At 26.8% G+C, this 13105-nt stretch overlaps 1 protein-coding gene across 14 annotated transcripts in view; it reads right to left on the reverse strand.

Moving 5' to 3' along the window:
- The window catches only part of LOC111677536 (disintegrin and metalloproteinase domain-containing protein 23), a 325168-nt gene that overhangs the window by 23437 nt on the left and 288626 nt on the right, over positions 1-13105 (reverse strand). For 10 of the 14 annotated variants that reach the window (XM_046946670.1, XM_046946671.1, XM_046946667.1 and 7 more), the window contains one exon: positions 9855-9993. The exons of 2 other annotated variants lie outside the window; for them this stretch is intronic. In XM_046946670.1, the coding sequence (XP_046802626.1) occupies positions 9855-9993 (139 nt within the window). The remainder of the gene's footprint in view (positions 1-9854; positions 9994-13105) is intronic. 2 more of the 14 variants (XM_046946668.1, XM_046946663.1) reach the window with 1 other exon arrangement.

The following is a 13105-nucleotide window of genomic DNA, read 5'->3' on the forward strand; positions in this document are numbered from 1 at the left end:
GGTATGATTTGTTAGTAAAATTTCATATTTTTTTGTTTTTCTTCTTTTATCATTTATACAACATGAATTTATGAAATTCATTTGTTTTAATATTTTTTTTTAATATATTTAATCTCAGTAGAAAGCACCACCATAACTCAAAAAAGACAGTGTATATGACAGAGATAGAGAAATGTGTGAAATAAATGTAAAATGATTTTTCTTTGAGCTCAGCAGAGATATTATGATGATTTTCTTTAATAAAATTATACAAAATTTCTGCTGAGTTGCAGTTAAATGTAAATATCTACACGCAATGCAAGAATGATATTGTAATGTAACAAAAAAAATCTCATAGATGTATAGAGAAATGTGGTGTACGTACCCTAGAGATGCCATGACTATTGTCCTTCACAAGGGGAACAATAATCAAAGTATCTCCTTTTTTATTTTTTGTTGATAGAGAAATGTAAATATTTTGTTTAAAATTAATGTTAATGTTGGATGTTTAATGTTTTATAATGTTTAGCTAACTACAATTAATCGAATTAAAATGTTAAAACGTATTTAAATAAAGCATTTGTAAACATTTTCAAACAAATAATGTATTTTTTTTTTTTGAGAAAATGTTTTCTTTATTATAATTTTAGCAACTAAATATATACTACTAATTAAAATTACGTACTCCCCGCGCCTTCTTCTAGGGTATGATTTTGTTGTTTTTATTTTTAATAAAAACTTTAATTTTATTAAATTTTTCTCTTTTAATTAAAGTTAAATTTATTTTTAACTTACCTTTTTGTTATGGTTGAAAACGGAGAAAATTAAAAGTTGTTGTTTCCTATAAGACTTTCAATTAGTTTATAAACTTTTTTATCTTTTTTTTAATTAAAATTTTAAAAACTTAAAAAACATAATAATTTCTCTAAATATTTCATACAAAACAAAACTTTGTGTTTTATTTAATTATTTATGAATTTTACACGATGTTTGTATGCAAATTCAGGTAGTACTTGTATATGATTGTATAGCAGATAAAGGACTTTTGAAAGGCGTTCTTGATATGTTACAAGAAAATTCCCTTTATTGATCAAATTTGAATATTAATTTTAAAAATGTTAAGAGGTTTATATTTGAAACCTTTTAGAGTTGTTCTAATGTAAAACATTCTGCTGATGTTAACAAATATTGGTGTGAAAGGCAGGAGGTTATTTTGTCTGAAGTAAAAATAGTATCAATAACAATCGTAAATGGGTATTTCCACCAAAAAGTCAACTTTTGTCACATCACGTCACGCAACATTAAATGCCTATATCTAGAGAAACAATATACATATTTTTAAATTGTTTATATTTGTATGTAGAGCTATAATAGCCCTATGATATGATAAAGAGGACATCAATCCAAAAGTATGGCCCTAAGATATTATCAATTTATGTGCGTGACGTGATGTTATTGTCATATAACTTTTATCTCTGTATTCTCATTTTTTGTCAGTAATAAGCGTAGAAAAGAAATTTTCTGAAGAAGACATTTTATGGGATCAGAGTCAATTATGGGCCGTTCTCATAAAAGTTTGTAGAGAGATTTTGGTTTATATAAACAAATTTTTGTGTCACATTTGATCATTGTACTCTAATGTCTGATAAGATATAAGTAAATAAAACTAAATTTCTTAAAGCGTCCATATGTACGGAATAGAGTCAATTAAGAACCGAAAATTTTGTTAAGTGATTAAAGTTCGCATAAAACTTCTTTATGTGGAATTTTATCGTTTATGACTGGTAAAACTGTTTTACCGGAAACCACTTGTATGGGGGTGGGTTGTAAAAACGTGCACTGATTTTGCCTATTTTCTATAACAAACCTTATAAATAAAGAATATTTATGCAAAATTTCAACTGCCTAGCTATTCCCGTGCGATCTCTATCATGATTTCAACAGACAGACGGACATTAGAATTGTTTAAGACTTGAATACCGAAGTTATCAGCGTTTTTCGGAAAACTTTATTCCACAAAAATACGGTCAGGCAAAGCTTAATCATTTTTACTGTCTAAAAAGATTCAAAATATGAATACCTGTATTCTTTAATGAAAGGAAAAAATTAAAGTCTGTCATTTGCCAATTTAATATTACAATATTTGATTTCCAATAGGATACACCTATTATGTGTGTGTATATGTAAACCAGCTAACTTTGATGTCATGTAATTGTGGTGGTAATAAACTTGTTAAATACACTTGATTTGTTGTGTAACAAAAATAAAATTAACGTCATGTGAAATTTGCTAATGAGTGTGAAAAATTAACGTGTTTAACATAATATACGCACACAGTGATAGTGATTAAAAAAATTAGACCACAATTTTAAACTTTATCAGGATATTTTTTTATGACACAAGAGCATTTTTGTAAATTAAAAGTGATTTTGAAAATTTCAAAAATACTACTTTTTTTAAAGACTTTTTAATAAAATAACTTTATTAAAAAGTTTTGAGCAAATCAATTATTAAATATTAAACTACTATTTACATTAAGTAATTTAAGTAGTTTGTTTTTATTGCTAAAAATGTTAATAAATTCATTGATTTGTTCAAGCAAACTTTTTATGTTATAACTATCATTTAATGTCAGTTAAATTTTATTGATACAAAACACATAAAAGTAAATGTCTAAATTATTTTATTTAATGTCATATTTGGCTTTTGTTTTTTTTTTAATCTTTTTGTGATGTAATTTTTTTATTTTGTTATTATTAGAAGCCAATGTACATATTGTCGAACAGTTCATTGATTCTATTTTCCACATCTCATTGAACATTTTTTTTTTGTGGAAAATAATTACAAAAAATAAAATATTAATGTATTCATAATAAACTAATTGAAAGCCATTGATGAGAGAGTAGTCATAACTTACCTGACTATATAGTTTTTTTTTTTGCAAAAATAAAACAATGTTGTGTTTAGGAAATGGTATTAAAAAAAGCACACACAAATTTGATTCTTTGAGGCATCAACTGTAGCTTCTAGCAGACGCTGATATCTTAAGTAAAGACAATTTTAATAAAATGCTACCAATTTTCAAGTCTTGAAATAATATACTGATTTTAACCATTTTAAATGACTTTGGCATTGGGTAAAAAAATGTGTCTAATTAAGTTTATTTATCTTGAAAATTGCGATTGGGAGCTTAGTTAGTTAGTTCGAAAGAAGGATGTACATATATACATTAAATCCGAAGAAATACACCTAGGCCTCTATAGGGCCTGTTGTGCGCTCCTTAGCCAGTGCCTCAGGTGAAAATCGAACCTACCACTTCCGGTCTACCAGACTAGAACATTAACCGATAACTTAACGGAGGCCACCGGTAGCTTGCGCACATACTTTGCTTGGATAACCAGCCAGGCGGATATGGCTTAATCGCCTTAGCAAACGATTCAACGTCGATTAGTGTAGGACAAATATTTTTGTGCGTTACAGACATCAGCACAAAACTTATGAGAGTCTTTTATAATCCTTGATAAAAGACTCCTATCTTGGTGTATTGCAATCTCGGGATAAAGAGGTGCTATCAGTACCTCTCGTATGTCGAAATTATAAACTGGGGATGTCAATTCACTCCTCGAATTTTCCTTAAAATGATGGGATCGAACCAGAGTTGTTGCAGGACTTATTCTGGCTGGTCAGTAGGTTCAGGGTAATTTGAAACCCACGTATTGGGCTTTGGTTTAAAGCCAAATCCGTGGGAAGAGTAAATTATGGTTAAAAGACTGATGCATGATGAAATCTCTATTTAAGGTTCAGGTTTGGTGCTGACAATAAATACTTCACAGAGGAATGACTGTGAGAGTTGGTGTTAAATGCATGTGATACGGATGAATGAGAAGTATACAGGTTTAAAAGGTGGGAAGAGTAAATGATGGTTAAAAGACGGATGCATGATTAAATCTCTATTTCAGGTTCGGTGCTGACAACAAATACTTCACAGAGGAATAACTATGGGATTTGGTGTTAAATGTATATGATACAAGATGGTAATACGGATTTCATACGGATGGATGAGAAGTATACAGATTTAATTTCTTATACATGTAGTACCATTGCATTTTCCTTCTTGGTCCAGTCATGTTCAGAAAAAACTATGTTTATACCAGATTTATCACAGGGTGTTCTATGTGAGTTAGAACAAAGTTTTTGGCTTATTTGATGGATTCGTACTTTAGTATACCGGTTACGTCTCCAAGTGCTTTTGCCCACTCAACAGAAGCTACCCCATCTGCTTGGCTGTAAAAGGAATTTATGTTTTTTCATCTCGAAAGTTATACTAGGGACAATAGTCAGAATTTAGAAAGCTCAAATTTTTGAGCAATATTTGGACCAGAAATTACACATATGTACGTAAACTTCGATCGATGTGTGAAAATCACAATACAGCGGTGGTGAGTTACCATAAATGCTCAGACAGCGGTTGAAAAAGATTAACGTCAAATAAGGTCTACATGCAGGTGTTTACGTAAAACCCATAGTATACGTAAAAACCCATTATACGGTAAAAAGGGAGAAATAATTGTATAACTTTAAAACGAACGAATTCTTTATAGAATCTCCCATTAGTAGCTCTAGTAATCTTGTAAATTTAACAACTCTTCGTAAAATATTAAAATCGTGGCAGCAAAAATAAATATTACGTATACGCCACGTATTCAAAATTCTTTAAAAATATTATTACAAGTTTTAGTTATATAAATATAAATGTTATCTTTAACAATTCATCATTTCCTTTATAACAACATTGTTTTATTTATTCGAACTGGTTAAAAAAAATAAGGATTAATAATAAATTTAAAAACAATTGTTTTCTTTTTGTTTCGTTCTTTTGTTAAAAAAAAAAAACTTTATAAATAAACAAAAAAATACAATTTCCAATATTAATTAATAACAAACGAAATGAAACATATACAAACAACAGAAAAATATCAGTAAAGAATCTAATACAAGCAAATTCAAAATTTTCAATCTTAATTGCATCCTATAAATTTTTCTTTTTGTTTTTGATTTAGTTGCATTTTTTTTGTAATTTATCATACATTTATATATAAAAAAAGAAACATAAAAAAAATAAAACGAAAACACAAAAGAAGAAAAAAATATATATATTTAGTTTATATGTAAAGAAATAACCCAAAAAATTGTAAAGAAACGTAACAAACAAAAGAAATTTGAAATCAAAAGACAAAAATACCAATATTTATTTTGAACGAAAATAGCATACGTATTGATTGTAGGTTTGATATTTTTTTGCGACTTATATTTTTTATTTATTTTAATTTTTTTATTTTGTTGAAGTGGTTGGTGGACGAGTACGAGTTTGAATATATAGTTATAGATAAATTTTTTGTTGGTTTTTTTAGTTTGTGAATAATACTGAGTCTACATAGATGCTAACAGTCACAATGACGACGACAACCATAAAAGTAGTAATGAAAAATTGAGTTTTACTCTTTTTCTTCTTGTTTTTTTGTTTTTCTTTTTCGAGCATATTGACATACGTTTTTTAGCTTTTTTTTAAATAATAGATATTTATACAATTTTTTTTTGCAAATAAAAAACAAACTTAAAAATAAAATGAAATTAAAACATTGAGTTTAATGAAGTTGATAAAGTTTATTTTTTTAATTTGAGTTGGATTAGGGTGGGCGTTTTTTTTTCTAAATAGAATTTCTTTATACTAAATGTTTTACGGAAATAAACGTCCAGTGATTTTGGTTAAATTGTAAACAAAAAAATAATAATAATTAAAATGTTTTAGTTTAATAGTGCTATAAGCCAATATTAGCAGGCATTTGTGGTGATTTTTAAATTTTATTACTTAATGGAGTAAATAGGAAAAATAGAGAAAGAATTTGATATAGATAGTGAAGGATGGTTAATGTTTAGATTTGAAAATATATAGTTTTGTAATGTTTTTTTTAATTAAATTCTTTAAATTCTATTCTATGCTAAATAATCTGTAGAACTGAAGACTTAATGCTCTTTAAACAATCCTGTGTATCCAAAGTTATGCTATTCTATGGAGAAGTTGATCTATTGACTATATACTTACTTCTAAAGACTTGTTTAATGGCTACTAACTAACCCATGGATTGTTGTATGAAATAGCCCAGAGATTATAGACTAATCTATTAACCATTTTATTTATTGACTGGTTTACGAAATAGTCTATGGACTAACCGTTGTACTAAACAATGTATTATCTATTACCTAGTCTTTAGATTAATATAGCGGCTAACTGAATTCATTGACTATTCTATGAACTAGCTAGTATATGCCTGTTCTATTAACTGCTTTAAAGACTGATCTAAGGAGTAGCCTATGTTATTTTTTTTTTTGCTATCTATTGGATAGTCTATAGACCAATCTAATGATCAGTCTATATACAGATATATTGACAATTCTGTTGAAGAGTCTATTGACTACTCTATTTGTTATTGGCTAGATTGTTGTCAAAGCCATTGACTATTATATGAACAAGTCTATGAAGTTCAATGAACTGTTCTATAGTCTATTTTATGAACTGTTATATAAACTCTTCTATGGCATAATCTACGGACAAGTCAATTGACTACACAATAGATTTTTATAATTGTTAAAGTCTATTGGATAGTCTATAAACGAATCTGTTTTTGGCTAGTCTATGAGTAGTCCATGGTGGAAGTCATTGGCTAGTCTACAAACTAGTCTATAGTCTTCTCTGTCTGTCTTCTTTAAACTGTTCTATATGCCAGGAACATCGATGGACTAATTTATAGAACAGTCCATAGAATAATTCATGGACCAGTCTTTAGAACATTCTATAGACTCTTCTATGAATTAGGCGACAAACTAACCTATTTACTAGTTAATTGACTACTCTATTAAACAGTCTTAATCAAAATATATTGACTATTCTATGAACTAGTCCTTTAGAGAGTTTGCTGAGAAGTCTAAGAAATAATCTGTGCTTAAACTATTAACTGGGCTATAAAATTATGTAATGGTTAGTCCGTAAACAATTCCATGGATGACCTATTGATTAGTGTTTAGAACAATATAATTCTTAGTCTATTAATTAATCAATTGACATGTTTATAAACTAGTCTATTTACTGTTCTTTGGATCGACAGGCAATCGATCTACTGCCTAGTGTATTGAGTAGTCTTTTCTATGGATAATTTTTTGACCGGTCATTGATTCAGTCTAAAAAATGCTTTTTAGATTTATTTTCAATTATATGAACTAGTCTAACAATTTTTTCATTAAACATTAAATTATTGATAACATTTCCTGTTTTTCATTTGTTTATCCTTAAGATAAAGTATAAAAAATTGGTTTGAGATTTTTAAGTTTTTAATTAAAATATGTTAAATTTTTGCTACACTTTGAAATCATCATTAAAACAATAAAAATCTTGAATATTTGATGTTTTTTTATTAGCATAAAAACATAAATTGAAATTTATGAAGTTTCCACTTCAATTAATTTGGTTTATCTTAAACAATTTCTTTAATTTTCTGTCCAGATTTTTTTATTAATCAAATAATAAAGAAACAAAAAGGCATAAAGAAAATTCTGCCTTAAATTGAATAAATTGTTTTATTTTTACTTTTAATATTAACATTTAACAAACCTGCTCATTTTCAAATCATAACATTATATTCTATACACTTTGATTGTTCTAAGGCTTTTTAAAAAAGGAAAATGACTTTAAATTATGGTTTTCTTGGAAGAATTTAAATATATTAAATATTTATAAAGTTTAGAGAGAAAGAAGATGATATAAATAAATGAAATAAAAAATACAACATCAATATATAATAATAAAGATACAAAAGTGAGACAAATCTACAAAATATACATTAAAAGTGATTTTTGGAAAAAATTTCATAATTTCTGTTTTGACTACTTAAAAAAAATAATAATAAATAAAATTAGAGGAACAAGGGCATTTCAAATCATTAGCCATCAATAAAGAGTTTATAGTTATTTTTGATTATTTTGTATAAGTTTTGTTTTTACAATGATTTAAAAAAACATTACAAAAATAAGTTTATGATGAAATTTAAGAAAATAGTTGAAAATTAATGAAAAAAATAAAAAAGTTTTTTTTTTCTTTTTTACAAATGTTGGATAATAGACAAGGGCTAGTGTTTTGTGGTGTATTTTTAGGGAGTCTTTTGAAAGTCGTTAGTGGCGTGGGAGAGCGAGAGATTGACTAAAAACATAAATAGAGAGAGAGACAAAACGTTTCTTTTAATCTTTGCGTTAAAATTTAGTTAAGACTTTTAAAAAATGTTTCTACCCAGCACAATCTTCTCTTAGACCTGGAAACTTTTGTTGAGAAACTTGAGAAACTAGGAAATTTTTGTTGAGAAACTTTTGATTTTGTGTGTGAGAGAAAAAGATGGTTGATATTTCCTTCTCTTTCTCTCACACACAAAAATCAAAAGTTTACCAAAAAAGTTTCCTAGTGTGAACCAGGTCTTACTTGGTAAGTAGGCATGTAATATGGGAGCAAAGTGTAAGTACCAGGCATGGCAGGTAATGTTTTTATAAAGTTCATTTCATGATCAATTACTATTACTTATAATGTGTAATTGAGGAATAACCAATTACAATTACTGGTAATGTGTAAGTGGCCAATAACCTATTACTTGTAATTGTAAAGTTTTGCAAATTACAAATACTTGTAATTGTAATAAAAACGAAAAGCACATTTAATCAATTACAATTACTGCAAGCCTATACATACTTATTGGGTGTGAAGCCATTGTAATCACCCAACTTTTCCGGATTTTCAATAATTTTCATGTTTATTATTCTATTCACTTACTTATGGCTTCATAAAAAATATATTTTTTCATGTTATCTTAAATGCGTTTTAAACAAAATATTCTTCAAGAATCACTTACTAATTTCTTATTAGGCTTGCCATCTAGACAAATTTAATTAATGTAATTGATAACGATTACTCATTATCCAGTAACGTATGAAATAGGACATAATTTACTAGGTAAGATCCGAAAGGACAATAATTGATTCTTATTTAAAAGATCAAACAAAATTGTCATTAACTCTAAATCTGTAAAGAACAATGATCAATGAGTTATCCCATTGTGTTACATCACAATGGGACAACTGTCATATAAACAGTTTATTCATGATTAATTTCAAGATCATAATTTATTATTATTGTTTGCATGAGAAAAACATTGAAAACTTAGATCTTTGACAATCTTTAGTATTTCTAAGATATGCAATCAAAAGAGCAAATTTAAAGAACTTATTGAAAACTTCACAAATTTCGCAACAAACTTTGGGACCTTTTCACAAAAGTCTGGAAAACTTTACGACCTTTAATCTCAAATAACTCGATTTATACAATAAAGTGTTGTTAAGTATTTTTTTTAGAAGTTGACAACTAAAGCATAGATTGCCTTCTCAACTACACATGTTTGAATCTCTCGCCATCTCTAAGTTAGTCTTTAAATTTTAAGGTGTTAGTTTCAAATATTGTTTTTTCAGTGTAGTTTTAAGAAATATGTTTAATAATTAAGTATATTTATCTAAGGAATAATACAATTATATTTATAATGACGTTTGATTTCAATGCGTAAAACTATACAAAAAAAGAAAAAAATAATTATAAAAAAATAAAATATTAAAAATAAATTCAATTAAAAAAAGAAAATAATTTTTTTTCACAAACCAAAAAATCGTAATTAAAAAAATTGTTAATTTCTTTTTTTTTCATATTTTTTTTTTTTTTTTTTTGGTTAAAAATTTCGTATTTTTTGCATCAAATACTGTTTGTTTTTCATTACTTCTTTTCAACTAACCTCAGACACAGGGAGAAGTTTCTATGTACTACAACTGACCTGTAGCACAGTGCCATCAAGGTGAATGTTACAAAAACGAACCCAACAACTGACATTAGTACACCAACTAAAAATACTGTATTTGAGCCATGGTAGTTCTCTATACGAGGTGGTTATTTATATTTTTTTGTTAACAAAAAAAAGTTTGTTAAATTTTTGTTTGTTTTTCATTTGTTGTAGTTATTGTTTTTTTTTATAAAATATTATTGTTATATATATTGTTTTAAACATTAAAAAAACATTATAAGGACATTTTGAATTCAAAGGTTTTTTATAAAGACATTATTAGTAGAAAAACATAAAGTTACGAAAAGCGGCCGTTTGCAAATTAAAAAAAACGGAAATTAAATTGTAATAAAAACCGTTAAAAAAAATATTAATTCATTCATTTTATAAAACATTGAACAGTTTTGAAATTAAAAATTCATTAGGAGATAGAGGATGGAACAGGATTGGAATAAAAGGATTTGGTTTGGCATTAAGTTGAAGAGTAAAACATAAATAAAATGAAAAGATATTTGCCATTTTTTTTGAAGGAAACAAAACAATTAGGAAATAAATAGCAAATAAAGCGTTATTAATTTTAAATAAAACCGTTACAAACATTAATCCATTCGTTTAGTTATTTTAATAGTGTTAGTGTGTTATGTGAGGTTTTTTTTATTTATATATTTATTAGTTTTTTATGGTAATAGTAGTAGTGATAGTTTCATATATACGCAGATTTAGTTGTAGTTTATTGTTAAAAATATTTATTTTTTATAGTTTTTTTTTTATATAAATATTTGTTTTTTATTTTAGTTCACAGTAGTTTTGTTGATTTACGTAGTTTCCGTCGTAGTAGTATTGGTAGTAGTGTTGACATTGACAGACAGTTGCGGAAATATATTAAAGTAATTGTTTAATGTTAGAATTAGTTTTAACTTAGAAAAAAATATTTATAAAATATATTGTATATTTTTCATCCTCTAAGTAATATATTTTGAAATGTACACATGTGGACAGAAAACTAGGTGTAAAATTATTTTTTTTTCTTTTTTTGAAAAAGTGTCATCCCAAAATGCATAAATGTACCCTAAACTATATCCATTTGAAGGAACATGATATTAAATATTTGTACAAGTGGTACAAAGTTTTAAAGTAAATATTTAGTCAATCTGTTAAAATTTTCTATGGATGAACAGAATTATGTTACGACAAATCCAAACCTTAGGGAAGAAATATTTTTGGAAAATTACTTTAATTTCTTTAGTATAAATATTCCAGCAGTTCGACAAAAATTCGAAATATATCCGAAAAAGTCTTATATTTTCACTAACGTCTAACCACCTTTAAATCATCCTTCATCACGAATGTACTCTTTGTAAACGACGGTGAGGATAATCGGTACTATACTGTCACCTTTGTAAAGTATAGAGAGTGGACACTTAAAACATAAAATTAGACTATTTTCTGTCTCTTTGTAATCAATGAGGTGACAATTGACGTCATTGTAGGATATGCGTACGTTTTTGGGCACGTATTTACTCTTTTTAAAAGAGGGTTAAGATAATGTTTACTTTACTGTGACCTTTGTAAGCGAGAGAGTGTACACTTTAAAAACACAAAATTAAGCTATTTTCTCTCTTTTTGTAATCTATGGAGTGACGATTGACTTCCTCGTAGGAACAGCACATGTTAAATTAGCTAGTCACCTGAATAGTCGATGGATTGGGGTTAAACTAAGTCTCAGATTCAAAATATAGCTCGGTGCTGTCAGGCTAAACTGGAGAGATTTTCTTTGAATTAATGTTGGACCAAAGCAATGCCAGACCTGTAAAGGTATTCATTATTTTAACTTTATTCGTTGGTGTAGCTTATGGCCAATACTAAGGTATCAAGTTTGGCTGTGGGAAATATTTAAGTATTTTTTTGGGAAATTAAAATAAGTTTCTAAATTTTTTAATTTATTTTTCAAAAAACTTAAGAATTTCATTTATAAATTGTTTCCATCTTTGATTTCAGCCGTTGATTATGAAAAACAAAAAATATATAATATAGGTTGTTGTTTTTATCTTATTTTTTCAACAATAATTCCATAGATTGTTTCAGAATTTTGCTGTTATGTAAAATATTTACAGACCGATTTTGTTGATTTTTAAGATTTGAATCCCGAGGATTCTAAGGGTCTTAAGAATATAGAATCCAACAGACGTAGGATTTATATCATTCGAATAAATATTTGTATAATAATTATTATTTTTCAAAGATCTAAGGAGTCTTCAGAACATAGAATTCAAAAGAAACATACTTTATAATACTTTAATATAAAACGGATAAATACACCTACTTTTCTGACCACATGTGTAAGTTTATTTCTCAATACCATTATTATTATTATCGTATTTTGTTGTTGTATAAAAAAATCCTGTAAAATAGGATGAATAAATAAAATCTCAGCACGCTATGACAATGGTAATCCTACGAGAGCGCGCGGGTACAGGATGAAAACATAAAGTTTTTCTTCCTGTTTTTTTTAATATAAATATTGAGCCTTAATTTGTTTTATTGCAATCTTTTTTTTTTTTTCTTTGTTATCAATTGTTTGTTGTGTGAGATTTTTATGGACATTTTTTGTAGTTGTTTTTTATTTATTTATTTTTTATATTGTTGCTGTTGTTGAAAAATGTCATGCAAAAAAGATGTGAAAAGAAAAAAAGATTTATGTACGAAAAAATGAAAGAGAGGGAGGGAACCAAAAAAGGAAACGAAAATTGAATTTCGAAAAAAGTGAATTAGCATATCCGGCTATAAAAGCAATGGGGGTGGGCGTTGTTTTAGTGGTTGTATTCAGTTTAGAATGATTAATTGAGAACTTGTTAAGTTTTTTTCATGATTTTATAGAATTTGACATAATCAATCGTACATTATATATCGATTAGATGACAGCTATCAATGTTTAAAGGTTTTTTTTTTTAAATAATTTCAAACTTTTGTTAGCATTACAAGATTTTGTCTAGATTGGGTTAAATGTTTAAACAAATTTTAAAAAATTAGGTTTTGTATTTCGAATACAAGAACAGACGGACATCAACAAAATGATTCAGAAAGAAATTTTGGAATCAGGGATCGTTAAGTTTAAAAAAATATTATTTTAAAATTCTTATTATAATAAAATATGTTATAAATGTTACGGATTGTAGTTAATTACATTGCAATTTTTATTTTATATA

The sequence above is a fragment of the Lucilia cuprina genome, chromosome 3, assembly GCF_022045245.1.
Source record: "Lucilia cuprina isolate Lc7/37 chromosome 3, ASM2204524v1, whole genome shotgun sequence".
NCBI classification, from domain to species: Eukaryota; Metazoa; Arthropoda; class Insecta; order Diptera; family Calliphoridae; genus Lucilia; species Lucilia cuprina.